Here is a 21,151-nt window from a genome sequence, read left to right as displayed (position 1 = left end):
AGTTGATTGGCTGGATGTTTATCTCTCCTTATCAACCTTGCATTTATCTCTTGTTAAGGCTTAATACATCTGCCCCAGGGTTTGAAAAAGCTCCTAAGAAGTGTAAAACGCTTTAGGGAGGACAATACCCAGCATATACATAAAGGGCATGATTCAGATCCGTTCGGTACTGCGTGTATTCGCACGCAGTACCGATGTTGTGCGTCTGCGCATGCGCAGGCGGGTGTCTGCGCATGTGCAGGCGTATGGTGCGTGCACCCACAGTGACCTTTCGGGTCGCCGGGTGCACGCACCCATGCCGGTGTGGGGGGGGGGGGCGGAGATGGGCGGGGGGCACCGGACTGCCCCATTACCATATGGGAACGCCCAGCGTTCCATGGGCGTTCCCATGGAAATGAGGCAGTGACGCGGGTGTGGGGGGCGGGTGGCTGACATCACCGGATGTCAGCTGCCCGGCCGTATTCACGCCAGCGTGCACGCATATATACGCAACGGAAAAGTCACATATATGCGTGCACGATAAACATTATTCGATGGTCGGTGACCATCGAAATATGTGGGCGGTTACCCGAGCCATGCGAATAGATGTTTATGCAAAACATCCATTCGCAGCTGTTCGGGCGAAGGCGCACTTTGAGGGGGAGGCAGGGGGGCGGTCGTTCGCCGGGCGGGGTTTGGTGGACTCGCAAGGCTGCGAATTCGCAGCCTTGTGAATCAACCTGAATAACCCCCAAACTCTCTAGTAGAACTCACCACTTAGGCCTCCTCCACTTCAGCTGTCTCAGAAGTTTGGAGAACATGGGCAGTGATGCGCAGGGTATGTGTGTGTGCAGATTTGGACAGCAGGGGAGGGGTGCGGATGCAGTGGCCCAGGGTGAGCGGATGCTGCTGGCAGAGTTGTGCGGACATCGCCAGTAAGGATATGTGGTTGCTACTGGTAGTGGTGTGTGGACTCTGAAGGATGACACCACCCCACCAGTGATGCCACTGCCCCTGCCCCTATATTACCCACAATAAGTGTCCCCTTCCCACATATTACCCAATGTCCTGCAAGAGTCTGTGGGTCCAAGAGCTTGTGCAACTGGGGTAGACTGTGTGCAAACAGCCAATTCTTTGTTGACAGCCTCATTGCGGCCTTCTGTTCCTACTTCCCAGCCTTCTCCTCAATGTTGCCTGAACTGCGAATGTGGTGGAGGGTACTTCTCCACCTGACAGCTGCCGGAGGGTGAGTGCAGATGGCGGCAGGAGGTGTGCGTGGACGGCAATGGGGGTGTGTGCGGGCAGTGGGGTTTGCGGAAGGCAGTAAGTGGGCTGTGGACATCCGTTGGTGGAGGGGGGGGGGTGCAGGTATCAGCGAGGGATGTGAAGACTTTTGTGCGGGTGCGGCAGGTGGGTGTCAGCGGACGCAGCTGGCGGGGCTGTGGTGTGGCTCTTTATGGTGTCACCCACGTGAAAGGGTGACACTTGGGTGCGGGCCACACCCACCTCACCCCCTAGTGATGCCACTGGCTATACAGCTTATCTGTAATTAAGGGAGTTTATTGCCCCAGTTTTCTAGATCCTACCACATGTAAGGGATTAGGATAGGAAGTGAGGGGGGTGTTTTAGGACAGGAACCTTGAGAACAAAGGAAAGGACAGGCTGTAGTTCTGTGTGAGCTGAGGGAAATATGGGTGACACAGGGTAGTGTGTCCTGGAATGAGAAGCCAGGCCTGGGACCATGGACGGCCTCCATGGGCAATGGCATTATGCAGCACCATGTTGGTGCTGCTAGGAAGAGCAAGATATATCCAGATTCGCAGTGTGAGAGGGCAACAGTATGAGGCGACAGTGGAAGAAAGCATGGGGAGCCCCACCTTCGGTGCGACCGCTGCACTACTGATTCCCAGAGAATGCATGGAGATCTAATGAATTGCTGTGCTATCATTGTTTATGCTGCTGTTGGCATTGAAGTGAATGAAAGGTGCTGCTGGACTGCTGTAATCTGATATGAAGGTTGTGCTGGAAGAAAAGAGCAGGGATTGATATGTAATAACCATGACAATAACCCTGTCTGAACTGTAAATTAACTGCTTGCTGTTTTGTGATGAGATGGCCTCCTCTGTAACCATTCTTTTCCCTTGCTCCCATACCCCAGCTCGGGTATCACATATGGACTACTACCAGGGCCATCTTAACCGCATGGTGAGCCCTAGACAAAGCAATGCATTGGGGCCCATACTTAATTAAAATAAATAAATACATTTATTGGGGTATCTGCCCACCTGCTATCTGCTATCAGTTTGGCTGCAGGACGGTAGAGAATGTTTCCCAGCAGCTCTGATTTTGTGTAATTCACAACCAAAGCAGCCTGGGAGCAATCTCTACTAGCCCCACAAGAAACTCCAGAGTCATCAGCAAACCCCTGCTCAAAGCCTCTTATAATTTTGGGGCCCTAGGGCAGATGCCCAGTAAGCCCATATGTTAAGATGGCCCATAATACTACAGTTCTAGTTACTTCCATGGCTGTTGTGAATGTTGTTGTAGGTACACAGAATGCATTTAATTCTAAATCTATTTATATATTTATTTATTTTTTACAGATTTTAAACCCCTTATACATTTTTGAAGTGTACTCAATAAGTACGTGGATTGCAACTGGGTATATTGAATATTCTATGGCGATATTAATCATGACCATTGTATCTGTTCTTGTTACCATTTACTTGCAGAGAATGGTAAGTGTTTATTTTTATTTGACATTTGTTGCACCTGATTTTTATTTTAATTTTATTAAAATGTATTACTTAGTGTTGTATTTGTATATAACATGTTTCCATGATTATTGTATGTGTTTTCTCTCTTTAGCAATCTGTTAAATTGCACCATATGGTTGAAACCCATAACAATGTTATGGTCTCTGTGCTTCAAAAAAATGGTGGTAAGGAGATTTACTTTCTTTTTTATTCTTTTTTATCAGCAAGTTTTCTCCACAGTTATGTTAAGTGTTAACGTTTTTGTTATGATCAAAATCAGTGGTGGAACTTGTGGGTGTTGAGTCTAGATACAAAAATATAATTTGGGCCCCCTCGTTCACCCCAACCCATATGCAAACTGGCAGTGGGTGACAGGGAAAAACAGTGGGAGAAAGGAAGAGGGTGACGGGGTTGCAGTGTGTACCTTTAGCACCAATGATAGTTCTTCCTCTGAGCAAAGTAACTAAGGGGCAGATTTATTAAGCTTGGAGAAGAGATAAACTGGAGATAAAGCGGAGAAAAGGTAAAAGGAGATAAAGCACCAGCCAATCAGCTGTGTTTGAAATAGACAGTTCGGAGTTGATTGGCTGGTGCTTTATCTCCTTTTACCCTTTCTCCAGTTTATCTCTTCTCCAAGCTTAATAAATCTGCCCCTAAGCATGTACAAGCAGTTTGTCTAGATTAATTCAGACCTGATTGTTAATCTGAGAAGTTGCAGTGGACTGCAAGGAGAAAGCCACCACCCAGACAGAAGAGAAGATGCTCCCTTGTGAGAGAATTGCGAATGGTTTTCTATTTGCTATCCACTCACAGATCTTGTTGCAATTCACTAACCTTACACAACTCTGTAACTCTGTAACTGAGACAGGGTGGAAGTGGTCATTGTTGACGTCACACACCCTCCTTAAAAACACCTGAGGACACTTGTGTTTTTTCCACCACACACAGAAAATGTCAGGGTTCCACCCAGAAACTGTCTGTCAATAAAACTGCGACAATTGCAGTCACACTGCAGGGAAATAGTAGTCAGGAATTTTGGCACTATTTGTGATCAACTTTGAAACAGGATCCACGGCATTTTGAAGCTGCTTGGTTTGTATTTTATCTCCGGATCCTTTGTCTCTCTCCAAGATTTGATAAATATCCTTGTTATTTAATTTAAATAAAGCTTACATTTAATAAAGCATTCAACCTTGGTGAAGCATGCAGATAGAACTATCTGAAATCCCTTGGGTAGTAGTGGCGCTGTGACAGGATCTGCTTTACCCAGCAGCTGCCAAAACTGGGACAGGCAATCCCAAAGAAACTAAAGGTGCATACCCACGGTACGATTCATGTGTTGTCCAATATCGTATACGATTTCACGGGAACGCACTATAGGCTAAAAAGCATCAGATTTGGACTGAAAATAATGTACGATCTGCAAACGATATACAGTAGTATACGATCTGACGTCACAGCTAGTAGGCTAGATCCTGGACGATCACAGTGTCCTTACCTATTTGTATAATGGGCAGGGATTTGAAAAAATAATAAAACCCTCATTGGCAGGCTGTAGAAGTGGGTGTTTATGTTTACAGGGTTGTATCAAGGCTCAGCAGCCATTGTAAAATCATTGCATTTGTGCAGAGTGAATAGTTTGGATTTCTTCTCCAGATTATTGCAGCTTGTGTGCTAATAAACCTTTTCCATGGTCAATAATGGATCCTTTTCATTATAATTTGCTGGCAGCGTATGCAGGAGCTGCTGTGATAGCAGAGAGCTCGAGCTCTAATGATGATAGAGGAAAAGGCAACAATAGGGCAAGGCGATCCTGCTGGACCAAGCATTGGCTTTTACAGAGGGATACTCTCTCTCATATGCCACTACTTGTCCAGATTCGCGAAAACAACCCAGTAGACTACCGTAACTACCTGCGGATGGATGAAAGTACATTCCAGGAACTGCTGGGACTGGTGAGGCCATATATCCAAAGACAGGATACCACCATGCGGAGGGCAATACCTGCAGAGGAGAGGCTGATCGTCACTCTGCGTTTCCTGGCAACAGGTAGATCCCTAGCGGATCTGAAGTTTGGGTCCTTGATTTCACCTCAGGCTTTGGGCCGTATAATTCCTGAAACCTGCAGGGCCCTATATGCTGTCCTCAAGGCACAATACTTGAAGGTAAGGACAATTTAAAAGTCACATTAGTTGAAAATATGTATACACAGCATCCTCTGTAGAGTATATGCTAATGCACATGGTCCCATTGTGTTCCCACTTAATTGCTTTATTTTAAGTGTCCTTTGTTCTCTATGTGTGCTCCCCTCATGCTCTGAAAGCAGCAGCAGTCATATACCTAGAGAATTGTGCACATACCAAATACATTGTTTAATGTTGTAAAATCTCCAAACCTGACACCGCTTAAGATTGCCGGCCGGGGCAGCGGCAGGGCTTATGCTTACGGAGATGAGGAGGGGGAGAGACGCGTATGGGGGGGGGGGGGGGGGGGCTGGGGCCATAACTCTGTGGTGGGTTTTGCTGGGGCAGGACAAATATGCCATGGTTGGTTTGTTGTACCCCAGTAAAACACAACAAACAAGGGCTTAATACAGGCCTGGGCAACCGGTGGCTCTCCAGATGTTGTGAAACTACAAATCACATCATGCCTTGAAACAGTTTAGCAATAAGAAAGGGAGTGTTTAAACTGTGGCAAGGCATGCTTGGATTTGTAGTTTCACAACATCTGGAGAGCCACAGGTTGGCCTGTCCATCCTAAATATATCTCATGCATGGTTTGCAAAGTATAATTATCTTGAGAAGTGTGTACTGTCAATCAAATGTCCTCCTTGGGAAGGCTCAATTTTGACCATCAACAATGAAATATGCTATAAAGTTATGTTAATATAAACCTCAAATTAAATACATTTTTCTTCAAACTTCTTTTCTAGTTCCCTACTACTCGTGAGGAATGGCAAGGTATTGCGGCTGATTTTGAGACCAGATGGAACTTTCCCAACTGCGGAGGGGCCATCGATGGGAAGCATGTCCGCATTACACAGCCACCCAAATCGGGTTCCTTGTACTATAACTATAAGGGTTTTTTTAGTGTAGTACTGCTTGCGATAGTTGACGCCAATTATGAATTTGTTTATGTGGATGTGGGTAAAAATGGCAGGGCATCAGATGGAGGTTCCCTGAAAGACACTCTTTTTTACCAGCACCTTGGGCCTTATTTTGGTTCATTCTTTCTGACAAAATCCTTCTTAGATGGGCAAAACCATGTGCACTGCAGGTGGGGCAGATGTAACATGTGCAGAGAGAATTAGATTTGGGTGGGGTTTTACTTCAAAGTGAGATCTATATTGCAGTGTAAAAATAAAGCAGTCAGTATTTTTCCTGCACAGAAACAAAATTACTCACCCAAATCTAATTCTCTCTGCACATGTTACATCTGCCCCCCCTGCAGTGCACATGGTTTTGTCCATCTAAGAAGGATTTTGTCAGAAAGAATGAACCAAAATAAGGCCCCTTGTCACAAAGCGCCTAAACCTCCCTTCTAGTGATGACTGCCAAAATGGACTAAATTTTGTTTTCTTAACTGACGAGGCATTCGCACTCCATGAGCACATCATGCGGCCCTATCCTCAGAGAGTGCTTAATCAGGAGCGTCGTATTTTTAATTACAGGCTTTTCAGGGCACGACGCACTGTGGAAAACGCCTTCGGCATAATGAGCAACAAGTTCAGGATTTTCCACAGTGCAATCAATATGCGCATCGACAAAATCCAATGGATAGTGCTTGCATGTTGTGCCCTGCATAATTTTTTGAGGCGCAAGGCAAGACACGAAATACTAGTAGTGTCAGAACCGGAACAAGCACACCAGCCTCAGGACATCGATGGGTGGACCTCCCTTAATGCCAACCCACTGGCACATGGGTCTTCACAGCGTGCAAAGCAGGTCAGAGACCAGTACCTGGCCTACTTCAATGGAGAGGGTGCATTGGACTGGCAGCTTCAAGCAATTGCCTGATACAGAACCAGCTATTTGTACACATTTGTTTATGTTAATTTACTTACTGCAATATTCCCAAAATTTGCATGTGTTCTATTTTTGGGTCAAATAATATGTTTGAAGTATTAAATATGTTTAGATTACTATTACATAAAGTTTGTTAAATGTTACCAAAATGTCTGGTGATTTTTTTTTTAAACCCAATAGTCGTCGTTTAATGGTAGTATACTACACAGAATGTCACGTATTTATCAATACCTTTTTAAAAAGCACTAATTTACAAAAACAACAAAGTTTTGCTGATAACAATATTTATTGCCCTTTCCACAAAAACTTGGGTACTTGTGTATTTTGGCGGCGCCCCCGATGTCCGTCGTACGACGAACAGATCGCATCGCATCGCATGCCATGCACCCGATGGCATACGATGCGATGCGACGCGATTTTGACCCCCTATACGACCAAAAATCGTATAAGCACCCTAAAGGGTGCTTTTGAGCACCCAAATGGGTGCTTACAATGTTAAATGCACCCCCACACCACCCCCCCACTATAAACGTGAACCCGAAGCGTGGCGAGCGCAGCGAGCCCGCGAGGGGCGGCGGTACGCGTCCTACGACCTTTTCATACCCCCACTATCCACGTCGGCGTGGAGTTGAGAATAGAATAGTGTGGCGAGCGCAGCGAGCCACCGAGCCCGAAGCGTGGCGAGCGGACGCGGATACCTTCACAGGTAAACGCGTCCCTTCGCGGGCTTCACAGGTATCCGCGTCCCCTCGCGGGGCTCGCTGCGCTCGCCACGCTTCGGGCTCGGTGGCTCGCTGCGCTCGCCACACTATTCTATTCTCAACTCCACGCCGACGTGGATAGTGGGGGTATGAAAAGGTCGTAGGACGCGTACCGCTGCCCCTCGCGGGCTCGCTGCGCTCGCCACGCTTCGGGTTCACGTTTATAGTGGGGGGGTGGCGTGGGGGTGCATTTAACATTGTAAGCACCCATTTGGGTGCTTAACATTGTATAAGCACCCATTAGGGTGCTTATACAATGTTTAATCGCATCGCATCGTATGGCATTGTATGCCATGTACAATGGCATACAATTTCAAAATTGTATGCCATCGTGCACTATCGTACGATATCGCGTCGCATCGCATACCATCGTATGCGTTATGGTATGCGATGCGATGGGCGCCGCCAAAATACACAAGTACCAAAACTTGCAACCAGACAATATAGATCTTTTTTTTAGAAATTTGAATGAACCATGAAGTGTTTTATGATCATAAAAACTTCCAAGTAAGGTGTACCAAGAACTTTGCATCAAGCGAGATATCGCAACTACCTAAAGGCATAAACTTGTAGATATCAGGAACAGAGATATCTCGGTACTTGTTTCCTAGCACGGCCACAATCTTTGGGATCGTGTACCTTTAAGTTAAGGTACACGATCCCCGCGATGGACCCGATTTCCTTTGAAATCAGGTCCATTTTGCCGGCAAAGGAAAAATCGGGGGCATCGCTTCGGTCGGGACCATTAACATTGGCCCCGACGTGACCGACGCGATGCCCCCGATTTTGCCATAGGCTTCAATGTTAAAATATTTTTGAACATTGAAATCGGAGCATCGCGTCGGTCTTGTGCCATTATAATGGCACAAGATGAGATGGACTTGATTAAGTCCATCTCACATAGGAAAAATTGTGAAAAATGTGAAATGGGCCAATATGACCCATTTCACATGATATATGGCCCCGTTGTCACCCCACGATAGACGCCAACCCGAAGCGTGGCGAGCGCCGGCGGTGCGCGTCCTCCGACCTTTTCATTCCCCTACTATCCACGTCGGCGTGGAGTTGAGAATATATAGTGTGGCGAGCGCAGCGAGCCACCGAGCCCGAAGCGTGGCGAGCGTAGCGAGCCCCGCGAGGGGACGCGTATAACTTCACAAGTATACGCGTCCGCTCGCCACGCTTCGGGCTCGGTGGCTCGCTGCGCTCGCCACACTATATATTCTCAACTCCACGCCGACGTGGATAGTAGGGGAATGAAAAGGTCGGAGGACGCGCACCGCCACCCCTCACGGGCTCGCTGCGCTCGCCACGCTTCAGGTTGGCGTCTATCGTGGGGTGGGGTTCACGGGGTTAAATTTGGGGGTCTAGGGAATATTTTACATTGAATCCAATGTAAAATCGGGTCCCAGGGACCCTATTCACATTTGATTCAATTAAAAAATCGGGTCGGTCGCATCGACCAAATCGCATGCGATGCGTTAGACGCGATTGTTCCGACACGACCACCCCGATGGAAATCGGTGTGGCCGTGCTAGGAAACAAGTACCGATATCTCAACTACCCAAAGGGTCTGCATCTATGATAAAATTTATAACTTGTACAGATCAGGCTCACCAAGGAGAGTGGCCTGTGCACCCACCCATACCGAGGGGGTACCACTCGGGCCGGGAGTGGAAGTTTGATATTGGGGCTGTGATGAGGTAGCACTTGGGCTACAATACAAGGGTGGGGTTGTATGATCAGTAAAACTTGGTGGTGGGTATGATGTGCAAGCTGGACGATGGCCTTGCTGCATTGTATATGATGCCGATGATGTTAATATCACACCTTAATTCGCCACTGCGCCCCCGTATCATCAGATCATATACAATCCTCTTGAAATGGATGCGCTGGTCTGGTGCCATTGCCTCCAATTCCTGAGCAACATGTGTCCCAAAAGCATTAAATTCATTGGGTAACTTTTGCAGAACCTCCTCTGCACTTTGGAGAAACCGTTTCGCACGGTTTGGTGCTGAACTGGAGGAAGCCCTAGACTTGATGGTGGTGAGGGTCCTCTTGGGTATTGACGGAGGTGTGCTTTCCACCACCACAGCAGTCTGGTCTGCTTCTGATTGTTGGGTGTTGGGCTGCTCTGTCTCCGCATCCGAAAGAGTGACCTTGAATGTGCACAAAAAGGAACTGTAAATAAAACATTACATCAAGCTAAATAGCACCGTAAATAATATTATGTATGTACTCACCACGTTGCCATTCTCAATTTTCTCCTCTGCCAATAGACCTGGATAGACTTCCATCATCGAGCACTGTGACTGACTTTGGGGGTCTTGATCCTGTAGGAAATGGAGCTGATCATAGTACCATAAAGATGGCTTTTCAATCTCGTCTACCCCTGCTCCAGAGCGTTTTGAATCCTCATATGTCTTGCGTTCTTTTAAGTATACTGTGCGAAAATTTTGAATCTTCTTTTTAACAAATTTAATGTCGGCAGAAGCATTTATGCCTTTGACGTATGTCAGCATTTCCTGGAGTGCCTTGTTGCGTTTCTCCTTATTGGCGTAATTTTTGTCCTTGACCCGCCACAGACACTCATTCGCCTCATACATGTCCAGAAATCAAGTCCAAAATTCCTGGTTTGGGGTTGCCATTTCTTAAAAAGAAATGAAAAAAAAAATATAACATATTCCTTTTTTTCCCTCCCCCCCTCTCCCCCCCATTCTTTGGATCCGCCTCAGCGACCGCCACTTTTCCCCCTTTAGTGATTAATTAATTAGTGATTATCTATACAGTTTCTAGTGGCCCTGTATTATTTCTCTTTCTAACAGTATCTTTACTCAGTGCTCTATAATATTTTTTACAGTGCCTTGGGCTATTTACCTTATAGTACCATCAAGTGATTCCTCCTTCCTTTTCCTATAATTCATGTTAAGGGAGGATTTAGTGAATCTCAACCTATAAATATTACTTTGCATATGTGACTCTTATATCATTTCTAGTTTTCAAGTGGGTGTCGTTGTACGGAGCCAAATACCCAGCATGTTCAAATCAACTATTGTGCATACGCTTGTACCCAAGCATTAAACATTTCTTATTTTGTTTCCTTGCAATCCTTCCCTACCCCATAAGAGCCCTCCCCCCCACCCTTTCATAAGCCAACATCCATTATCCAGTTTTTTTTTTTTCCTCCCTCTTTCTTTTTATCTTTTACCACTTGTTCCATATTAGGTGGAATTTATTTTCTGTTCCCCTTGTCACATGTACATATCTCTCATGGGAAATAGTCTCATCAACCAGTGCCACCCACATGGCCCACTCTGGCCCTACTTCCGCCATCCATTTTCTGGCAATGCATAGTTTGGCCAGTGTGCAGAAGTTGATGAGAAATTGTCTCTCATATTTCTCTAGTGTACCGTCCTCTACTATCGCTAGAATACACGCTTTTGGCGTACAGCAGCTTAGGGGGATACCCTTTGAGGCTATTGTGTTGATGACCTTTAACCAGAATTCAGTCACCCTCGGGCATGTCCATAGCAAATGCCAGAACGTTCCCGAGGGGTCCTTGCATCTAGGGCAATTTGCATTGGTTCTGCCCCCAAACTTATTCATACGTTCAGGTGTCATATAAATCCTGTGTAGCAGGTATAGTTGAGTCTGCTGAAACCTGACTTGATTGGTGGCTACTCTTACATTAGCCATAGCTTTTCTCCATTCCTCCTCTGATATGGGGCCCAAGTCCCTTTCCCACTTAGTTTTTATATTGGTTAATCTATCCTTCTGGTACGCTTGAGTTAAAGCTTTATAGCAGAATGAGATTTCATGTCTTACTGGTATCCTTTTTATTAGTTTTTTTGTCATTGATTCCCGTAAGTCTGGTTTCCCCTCAAATTGTTTTTCCAGACCATGTCTCAGTTGGATATATCTGAACAGGGATTTATTATGTAATGTATACTCCAATTTTAGATTCTGGAACGGACGTATCCCCCCTTCCACGTACAGTTGTCCTATTTCCCTTATGCCTCTCTCTCCCCAAACTTTCCCGACTTGTAGTTCTTTTAATTCTCTTAGTGGATGTGCATTATGCAACGGTGTTTCTGGGTCTATCCCTTGGCTTCCAAGTAGCCCTTCCACCTGCCTCCATATTGTAATACCTTGTTTAATTATTGGTGGCCACTTTCGCTTCAGATTACCACTTAGGAGCAGTTGCAGGGGGGTGTGCCCTGGTGACACCAGTCCCACTAATTCGCAGATCAGTTCGTATTCCCCCCCTTTTGCACCCAGCTCCTGATATGGGCCAGATGGGTTGAAAAATAATATAGCCTAAAATCCGGTAAGGCTAGTCCTCCCTCTCCTTTACGTCTAGCCAAGACATCCTTTCTAAGTCTGGGCCTTTTTCTGCCCCAAATCAATGAAGATATTAATCCATCTATTAATTGAAAGATTTTTTGGGGCAAGTAAATTGGTGAATGTTTAAGTATGTACACTATTTTAGGTTGAAGGATCATTTTTACTAAATTAATTTGCCCCGTTAATGTTAACGGGAGCTTCCCCCAGGGTCCTATCCTAGTTTTTACATAGTCCAACTGAGGTGTCAAGTTAAGTGGCTCAAATCTATCAATTTCCCTTGAGACCCAAATACCCAGATATTGGAACTCACTAACCCATTTTAAAGGGGTATGGGTTGCCTGTCCCGTGTCAGGGGGGTCACTTAGGGGGAGGACACAAGATTTGTCCCAGTTAATCTTAAGACCTGAGTAACCTCCAAAAACATTAATTGTCTCCAAAATTTTTGGTATCACTTTACCGTGGTCCTGAATGAAGAGGAGAATGTCGTCCGCATAGAGTGCTATACGGTCTTCCTTCTCCCCTATTTTTAAACCCTTTATAACCGGACTACCTCTAATTAAACAGGCCAATGGTTCTATAGCTATAGCAAATAGCCCCGGCGACAATGGGCACCCCTGTCTTGTACCCCTCCCTATTCTGAAGCTTGATGAAATAAAGCCATTGACAGATACCCTTGCCGTCGGGGCCATGTATAGCATCCTAATCCAGTTTATAAAAATCGGACCTATTCCTGCCCACTTCAGAGCTTCCCATAAAAAGTCCCATTCAATGGAATCGAAGGCCTTGGCTGCGTCAAGGGAGATCACAGCCAAGCCCTCCCTGTTCTCCTGCGGGGCCTGAAGGTGGCAGTACAACCTCCTTAAATTAGTCGTGGTCGACCGCCCCGGCATAAAGCCGGTTTGGTCTGGATGAATTATTTCGTTTATAACCAGATTAAGCCTTTTTGCCAATACTTTGGCCAAAATCTTAACATCGTTTGTCAACAATGAGATAGGCCAGTAAGATTCCATTAGTCTTGGGTCCTTATCCTTTTTAGGAAGTACTACGATTAAGGCCTCCGACATAGAGTCTGGTAACACCTGTCTAGTTTGTACATTAGTAAATAGTTCCAGGAATTTTTGGGAAAAAAATTCTTATGTCTTTTATATAGTTCCTGAGGGATCCCATCCGTTCCAGGAGCCTTACCCCCCGGGATATCCATTATCGCTGCTTCTATCTCCGATATTGTTATTGGGCCATCTAGCATATTTCTGGACTCGTCTGAAAGCATAGGGTGCACTATTTCATTAAGATATACCTGGATTTCCTCGTGGGTACAGCACTGTTGTGACGTTTATAGTTCTTTAAAGAATTGCCTGAAGTCTTCAACTATTTCGGGTGTCTGTCTATTTATTCCCCCTCCCTTTTCCCTAATCTCTATTACGGTATTCCTGGAATTATCTGCCTTTACCAGCCCTGCTAAAAAGCTTCCCGGTCTGTCTCCTTCTGCATATCTGGTATGCCCTGCAAATATTTCTCTGTACATTGTCTTATTTTTTAAACATCTACGCCAATCCTCCTGGGCTTTTTCCCAGGCCTCTTTATCCGCCTGGCTTTTCCCCTGCAAGTATTGTTGTTCTAAAGTGCAACAGGTTAGTTCTAAGTGTTGTTCTTCTTTTTTATGAGTTGCTTTTAATCTCGCTATTTCTTTTATAAACAGGCCTCTGAGGTTGGCTTTAAATGTATCCCAAATGATTTCTGCTGGCGCTGAGCCTAGATTAACTTCAAAGAACTCCTGCCACTGGGGTTCTGAAGTGTCTCCCACTTTAAAATGGGTTAACCAGTTTGCATTTAATTTCCAAGCTGTATAGCCCCTCTCCTCTCCCAAATCCACACAGATCTCCAGTGGAGAGTGATCAGATATGCCTCTTGTCAAGTATTTTACCTTCTGGATTCGGGGCATCCAATCCTTTGTGACAAGAGTCATATCTATTCTTGAAAATGAGGCATAAGAGCTGGAGAAGCAGGAGAATTTCTGCTCCTTTGGATACCTGGTTCTCCAAGCGTCCACTAATCCCATTTCTTCTACCATATTCGAGAAACCATTTCCCCGAGTGCTACTATTTCGGTTGGACATACTTTTTTTATCAAGTGCTGGGTCAAGTATGTTATTGAAATCTCCCATTATTATTGTCGGGGTATCAGGGGATAGCGCCATAAACTCGGCCGCCTTCTTCAGAACCTCATAGTTGAATGGGGGTGGAATATAAATTGACATTATTAAAAACTCCAGGTTACCCAGTTTACATTTAATAAAAACATACCTCCCTCCCGGGTCAGTTTGAACCGAAATAGGGAGGAAAGGGATACCCTTGCGCACTAGCACTGATACTCCTCTAGAGTTGTTTGTAAAGGAGGAATGGTAAGCCCATCCCACCCATGCTTTTTTCAAAGAAAACAATTTCTTTCCGACTAAGTGTGTTTCTTGTAAGCATATGATATCTGCTGTATATTGTCGGACCTGGCGCAGGATCAATGAACGTTTAATTTTATCGTTCAACCCCCTCACATTCCATGTGAGGAGGCTATATCTCACTGTCACCATGGTTCGAGGTTTTTATCATTACGTATATTCTTCCACCCAATAAGAATTTCCATGAGAAAACAAAGAGGCTCTATACAGGATTTTAGATTTGTTGGCTTAATTCCCCTCCCATACCCCCTCCCTCCAGCCCCCCTCCCTGCATGCCCTCCCTCTTTTTTATTTATGACATGCTTCACTACCCACCCCTCCCCCAAAAAACTATTCCCTTTCCCATTGGTAACATATCGCATCAGGGCAATTGATATAATGACTACGGGCTGGGTACTCTCCCCTGCTCCCGACTTCATCACATTCTTATCTCCCCATGGGGTGATTGAAAAACATCAATAGGAGTCAGTCTCCAGACCACTTGTTACGACAACATACAAGGAGAGAGAAAAAAAAATGCACTTAAAAGATTCCATGCCTCTTATGACTTATTTACAGGTGCTATTTGCCAGGATTTCATTATGCCTTGTCTGCCAATTGCAGCTCTTCCCTACCATTTGTTCAGCTTGATATCTATTAACAAATATACATTTCTTATACAAAGTATCCTGCTATATTCATAAAGATTCAACCCCCCATCCCCCCACCACCCCTCCATCTCCCGGGCCTTCCCCCTACCAATACTAAACCCTATATCACTTTCAAATATTGGCCACGAAGGGGAAAAAACAGAGGGCAGGGAGTGAGACGTGCGTCGCTGCTCTCTCCTGCTTCATAATAATAGAAATAATCCTACTAAGCTCTCCCCAATGATAGGTGATTGCTGGAGGCATGAAAAAAGGAGTTTGCTCCCTTACCTCCGCTGTGCCTGAATAAGGAGTAACTCCTGGACCGGTGAGACTCGCTGACTGAGAAAGAGCGGGACGCTGGGAAGTGGAAGTGAAGGAGACGTGGGCGGACAGTGTGTGGCAGCGTGCGCCAGAGAAGCCGGAAGAGAGCAGCAGGAGACGCCGGGTGTGAGACGGCGCAGCTGCTCTGAGAAGGATCGCGGCAGCACAGTAGTAGCGCTGAGCGGGCGCTGGGCTGCACCCGGTGCCGCGGCCAGAACACTCACGCAGGTGCCGGAGGTGCCTGAGGAGACGGGCGCCGAGCTGAAGCAGACGCCGGGATAAAGCCAGACCAGCGGCCAGAATACTTAAAAAGGTGCTGGAGGGGGCCAGAGGAGAAGGGGAGCATTGAGAGGAGCCCGAGGCACACCGTAAACCACAACAGTAAAGCGGGGCTGATAACCCCAGCACTGTTCCCCCAGCTGCAGAGACAGAGCCTACAATAAGTGTGAGTAACATTGCTGCATATAAATTGCTCACCGCTTGCAGTGCATTGAATTGGATATTATTGCTGTGTTACTGGGTGCTTGCTGGAGGACTTGGACTTTTGCATCAGTACATAGCTTGAAGGGCACGGCTAGCAGCATAACAGAGGTGCAGAGGTGTGTTTTCTTGTTTTTTTGGTAAAATGGGGAAAACTCAAAATGCGACTGCAGCCAATCGGCTCGCAAAGTTTTGTAGGCAACCCGCTACCCCATCGACAACTACTAGAGAGGAGACTTCCCCTCCAGTTACCCCCCCTGAAGGAGAACAAAATGACACCTCCATACAAAAAGTATTAGATGCCCTGGCGGCAAGCGAGGGGCGTTTGGCCACCAAAATCGAGAAAGTACAAGAGGATTTGGATGTGATCCGCCAATCAGTCCAGAGGGTCAAAGAGCGGGTTAAGGAGGTCGAGAACCGCACCTCATCATTAGAGGATACAGTCACCCCGCTGGTAACACAAATTGAGAACATGGCCATTCAAATAAAGTTACTTAATACAAAGATGACAGACATGGAAGGGCGTTCGCGGAGGAAAAATCTAAGATTGGTGGGTTTACCCGAGAGAATAGAAGGGGCAAACCCGGAGTTGTTTTTGGAGAAATGGCTTATAAAAGTATATGGACAAGAGGCCTTCTCCAGATACTTTTCAGTAGAAAGAGCCCACCGTGTTCCTATGAGAGCACCTCCACCGGGGGCACCAGCTCGCACCTTCATCGCAAAGATGTTGCATTATTTAGACCGGGACGCTATTCTGAAATAAACTAGACTCAAAGGCCCATTACTCTGGGAAAACAAAAAGGTTTCGGTATTCCCAGATTACGCTTTGGGGGTACAACGGGAAAGAGCACAATACTATGAGGTAAAAAAGCGCTTGAGAGAGCTGGAAATTCCATACGCAGTGCTCTTCCCGGCTAAACTCCGTGTGATTCACGAGGGAAATACCAAATTCTTTTCGACCCCAAAGTATGCCGCAGTATGGCTGGACTCTAATTTTCCAGGCAAACGCACAATGAACTCTAACTAAAAGGATCAGGAGTAAAGTGTGGGACTTGACCAGTTAGGCCAGCGGAGCATAATAACTGACCGAAACAAAGTGCGAGGAGATGAATATGTTATACGATGAATAAGATAAATTCAGTGCTATAATGTTTTTTTTTTTTTCCTTTCGTGGCCAATATTTAAAAGTGATATAGGGGATTAGTATATTAGTATAGTATTTTTTTTTTGGTAAAATGGGGAAAACTCAAAATGCGACTGCAGCCAATCGGCTCGCAAAGTTTTCTAGGCAACCCGCTACCCCATCGACAACTACTAGAGAGGAGACTTCCCCTCCAGTTACCCCCCCCTGAAGGAGAACAAAATGACACCTCCATACAAAAAGTATTAGATGCCCTGGCGGCAAGCGAGGGGCGTTTGGCCACCAAAATCGAGAAAGTACAAGAGGATTTGGATGTGATCCGCCAATCAGTCCAGAGGGTCAAAGAGCGGGTTAAGGAGGTCGAGAACCGCACCTCATCATTAGAGGATACAGTCACCCCGCTGGTAACACAAATTGAGAACATGGCCATTCAAATAAAGTTACTTAATACAAAGATGACAGATATGGAAGGGCGTTCGCGGAGGAAAAATCTAAGATTGGTGGGTTTACCCGAGAGAATAGAAGGGGCAAACCCGGAGTTGTTTTTGGAGAAATGGCTTATAAAAGTATATGGACAAGAGGCCTTCTCCAGATACTTTTCAGTAGAAAGAGCCCACCGTGTTCCTATGAGAGCACCTCCACCGGGGGCACCAGCTCGCACCTTCATCGCAAAGATGTTGCATTATTCAGACCGGGACGCTATTCTGAAATAAACTAGACTCAAAGGCCCATTACTCTGGGAAAACAAAAAGGTTTCGGTATTCCCAGATTACGCTTTGGGGGTACAACGGGAAAGAGCACAATACTATGAGGTAAAAAAGCGCTTGAGAGAGCTGGAAATTCCATACGCAGTGCTCTTCCCGGCTAAACTCCGTGTGATTCACGAGGGAAATACCAAATTCTTTTCGACGCCAAAGTAAGCCGCAGTATGGCTGGACTCTAATTTTCCAGGCAAACGCACAATGAACTCTAACTAAAAGGATCAGGAGTAAAGTGTGGGACTTGACCAGTTAGGCCAGCGGAGCATAATAACTGACCGAAACAAAGTGCGAGGAGATGAATATGTTATACGATGAATAAGATAAATTCAGTGCTATAATGTTTTTTTTTTTTCCTTTCGTGGCCAATATTTGAAAGTGATATAGGGGATTAGTATTGGAAGGGGGAAGGCCCGGGGGATGGAGGGGTGGTGGTGGGGGGGGGGGGGGGGGGTGAATTCTTATGAATATAGCAGGATACTTTGTATAAGAAATGTATATTTGTTAATAGATTTCAATTTGATCAAATGGCAGGGAAGAGCTGCAATTGGCAGACAAAGCATAATGAAATCCTGGCAAATAGTACCTGTAAATAAGTCATAAGAGGCATGGAATCCTTGAAGTTTATTTTTATTTTTATTTATTTATTTAAGTTTAATCAATTTTTTTTTTTTCCCTTCGAGGCACCCCCACCTTAATACCACATGATATATGCAGGCGCCACCCCCCCCCAACCCAGCACCATTTTGTTGCAGGCACCCCCACCTTAATACCCCTTGATATATGCAGGAGCCCCCCCCTCAACCGAGCACCATTTTGTTGCAGGCACCCACACCGCAGCTGAAACACCCATGTAAAAATGTATTACTTGCTTTTTGGGCCTGTCTCCAGCTCCTCGTGCCTCCTCTGGGTGTGTGTGCGCCGTGCTTTTTTTCCCTGGCTCCAGTTCCTCGGGCCTCCTCTGGGTGCGTGTGCGCCGCGGAATGGCTGATGGGGAGTGTCTGGGCAGTGTCCAGGAAGTGGCCAGGGCGTGCCGCTGATGACGCACACTGTTTGCTAGAAAGCATACGATACAGTGTACCGTACGATATGCACTGTATTTTATGCTTCCTAGCCAAAATTCAGTTGCATGTTCACCCGACCAGCTCCCTGCCAGACGACCGTCGGGAGCGCGCATCGTACGTCGGATAGTGTGTACACACGGTAAGATATAGTGCACTATCTAGCATGCAATTCGAAACTAGCTAGATAGTGTGCTAGATTTTGCACTATATCTTACGCACCTTAAAAGAAGAAAAATAGGAGGCAGCACTTAATCAATTTAAAAAATAATAATAACAATTTTATATATATATATATATATATATATAAAGGGGGGGGGGGTTGTAACCCTATCCTGCGCTTATTGGGTGAGCAGCACAACTCTAAAGGCTCCGCCGCTAATGGGAGTCTAATATGAAGAATGGAGAGAAAAGGTGTAGAGGTGTAGAGGCACCTCTACACCTTTTCTCTCCATATATATATATATATATATATATATATATATATATATATATGTAAAGTGGTATTACAATGTGTATTAAGTGTAGCTCTATAATTGTATTGGAATAACTATATTTGTGTTAAGGTTAATATGCTAATATGCTGATCACATGACCAGGGGTGTAGCATGAGATACAGAGTAACTGCCACTGACAGAGAAACTGACACTTCAACGGCTGGAGGAGTGATGAGCTGGATACTTGCTATGGACACCTTTCCTCTATTGAACTGCCCAGAAAAATAGGGAGCTGTTCAGTAAATATTGCCAGCAAGACACCTGCAGGAACGCACTAAGAGGTGCTGGCTTCACAGATGGGTGCCGGATGGGTTCCCGACGTCGGGATCCCGACTGTCAAAACGCCGGCAGCCGGGTGACCGACGGCCACCCGCTATTTTCCCTCATGGGGGTCCATGACCCCCATAGAGGGAGAATAGAATAGGTGGCTCGCGTAGCGAGCCACCGTGCCCGCAAGGGGCTTTTTTGCACTCGCCATGCTGTCTGACTCCGGGCAGTCGGGATCCCAACGTCTGGATAATGACTGTCAGGATCCCAACTGTCGGAGTCCCATACCACACCCTCACAGATTGGGATGTAGCTGATCACAGCAAACGACAGAGCTGGGGGAGCTGCAAAAGGCCCGTGACAGGGGTCCACATCAGTGCCCCGTAAAGCTGCAGGTTTGTGCGCATCAGCCCTGTGGTGGAGGAGCAGCAACCGGCGGTGATTTGCCAGAATCAATCACTTAAAACATCCAGAGTGGTAGATATATTGAGCCAACACCAAATGCAGCACCAACCACACTATCTTTAAAGGGAGATAGCTTCATGTATGGCCATACTGTGTACTTGACATTCAATTTATTCATAAGTCTGGAGTGGACTTCATCGTAGGAATACAACAGAATACAAACCTTGGCCTACTTATTGGCCTGTCCTATGCAGCTTAAAGGAACAGTTAAATCTGCTAGCGCTATCCCTAGCCAGAAGCTTCTATACGCTTTCATCTATGTTAAATGCATTTAACCATATACTGCCAACAATTGCTTCTAACTACTGGGGAGTCCAGTGAGCTAAAGAGACAATATTAGGACAAAACTGAATATGACCCCCAGTTCTCTACGGTTTACATTGTACCGAAAAGCTGTGTCAATAAGTGTATTTAAATGTAAGCAACTTTATTGCATAATAAGGCATAGATGTATTGCTAAGGGTATATGGTATGCTGAACTGGGCGGTATATTGATAACACTCTGTCAAAGTGACAGTTGTTAATACCACCCAGCCTGATTACCCATATAGGGGGCTAAGTTATTATAGTGAAACTTAATGTTAGGAATATGTAAACTATTATTGCCGTTTGTTTATCTGTAAAGTAAGTGGCCTATATGGGCTATGAGTAAACAAAATCAAACTTCATGAGTGTGTTAAGTGTACTTACCTTGATTGCCTGATGGAGAGCATCCAGATCACATCCCAGGGATAAACTAGCACATCTGGAAGGTAACACCTGTTGATATAAGAAGAAAACAATCATTGGGAGAAGCACTACATTCTCTAATAGTATATATTAACTGAAAAGCAGAGGGTATTCCCGAGCCTACCCTGTACCACTCATTAAGGTGGTTCCAACAGTTCGGGTGGAGGCACTGTGTATAACAGACATATTACCCCAAAGGGGTGACACTAAGGCGTAAAAAGGGGTTACATATATATAAATATATATATATATATATATACACAAAATCCTATTAAGATCAATTGTGCCTGTGTGAAACTGAGGGAATGTATATTTACCAACCACCATAGATGAATCCCGCACACCTTTCTACCTCCTAAGTAGGGTCTTTAGGCTGGCCCAAGCAGCAGAGTCCAGTTCACCATGAAGGATATGCTTGGCGGTTTGGGTGAAGCCTGGTGGTGGAAAATTCCATTCCAGAGATGGAAGGTACTTGGAATAGAAGAT

The 21,151-nt window shown here is 45.6% G+C and overlaps 1 protein-coding gene across 4 annotated transcripts in view; it reads left to right on the top strand.

Annotated features, from left to right (window-relative positions):
* LOC146064273 (putative cation-transporting ATPase 13A4) overlaps positions 1–21,151 on the top strand; it is a 130,582-nt gene that overhangs the window by 33,636 nt on the left and 75,795 nt on the right. For all 4 annotated transcript variants that reach the window (XR_014471783.1, XM_083177556.1, XM_083177558.1 and 1 more), the window contains exons 7-8: positions 2,583–2,717; positions 2,848–2,920. Coding sequence is in view for 3 of the 4 variants with exons in the window: in XM_083177556.1 (XP_083033682.1) it covers positions 2,583–2,717; positions 2,848–2,920 (208 nt within the window). In the remaining variant the exon portion in view is untranslated. The remainder of the gene's footprint in view (positions 1–2,582; positions 2,718–2,847; positions 2,921–21,151) is intronic.

This window comes from Crinia signifera, chromosome 3 (genome assembly GCF_055691185.1).
Source record: "Crinia signifera chromosome 3, ASM5569118v1, whole genome shotgun sequence".
In the NCBI taxonomy this organism is placed as follows: domain Eukaryota; kingdom Metazoa; phylum Chordata; class Amphibia; order Anura; family Myobatrachidae; genus Crinia; species Crinia signifera.
The sequence above is the reverse complement of the archived record's forward strand: the minus strand, read 5'-3'. Positions and strand labels throughout refer to the sequence as shown.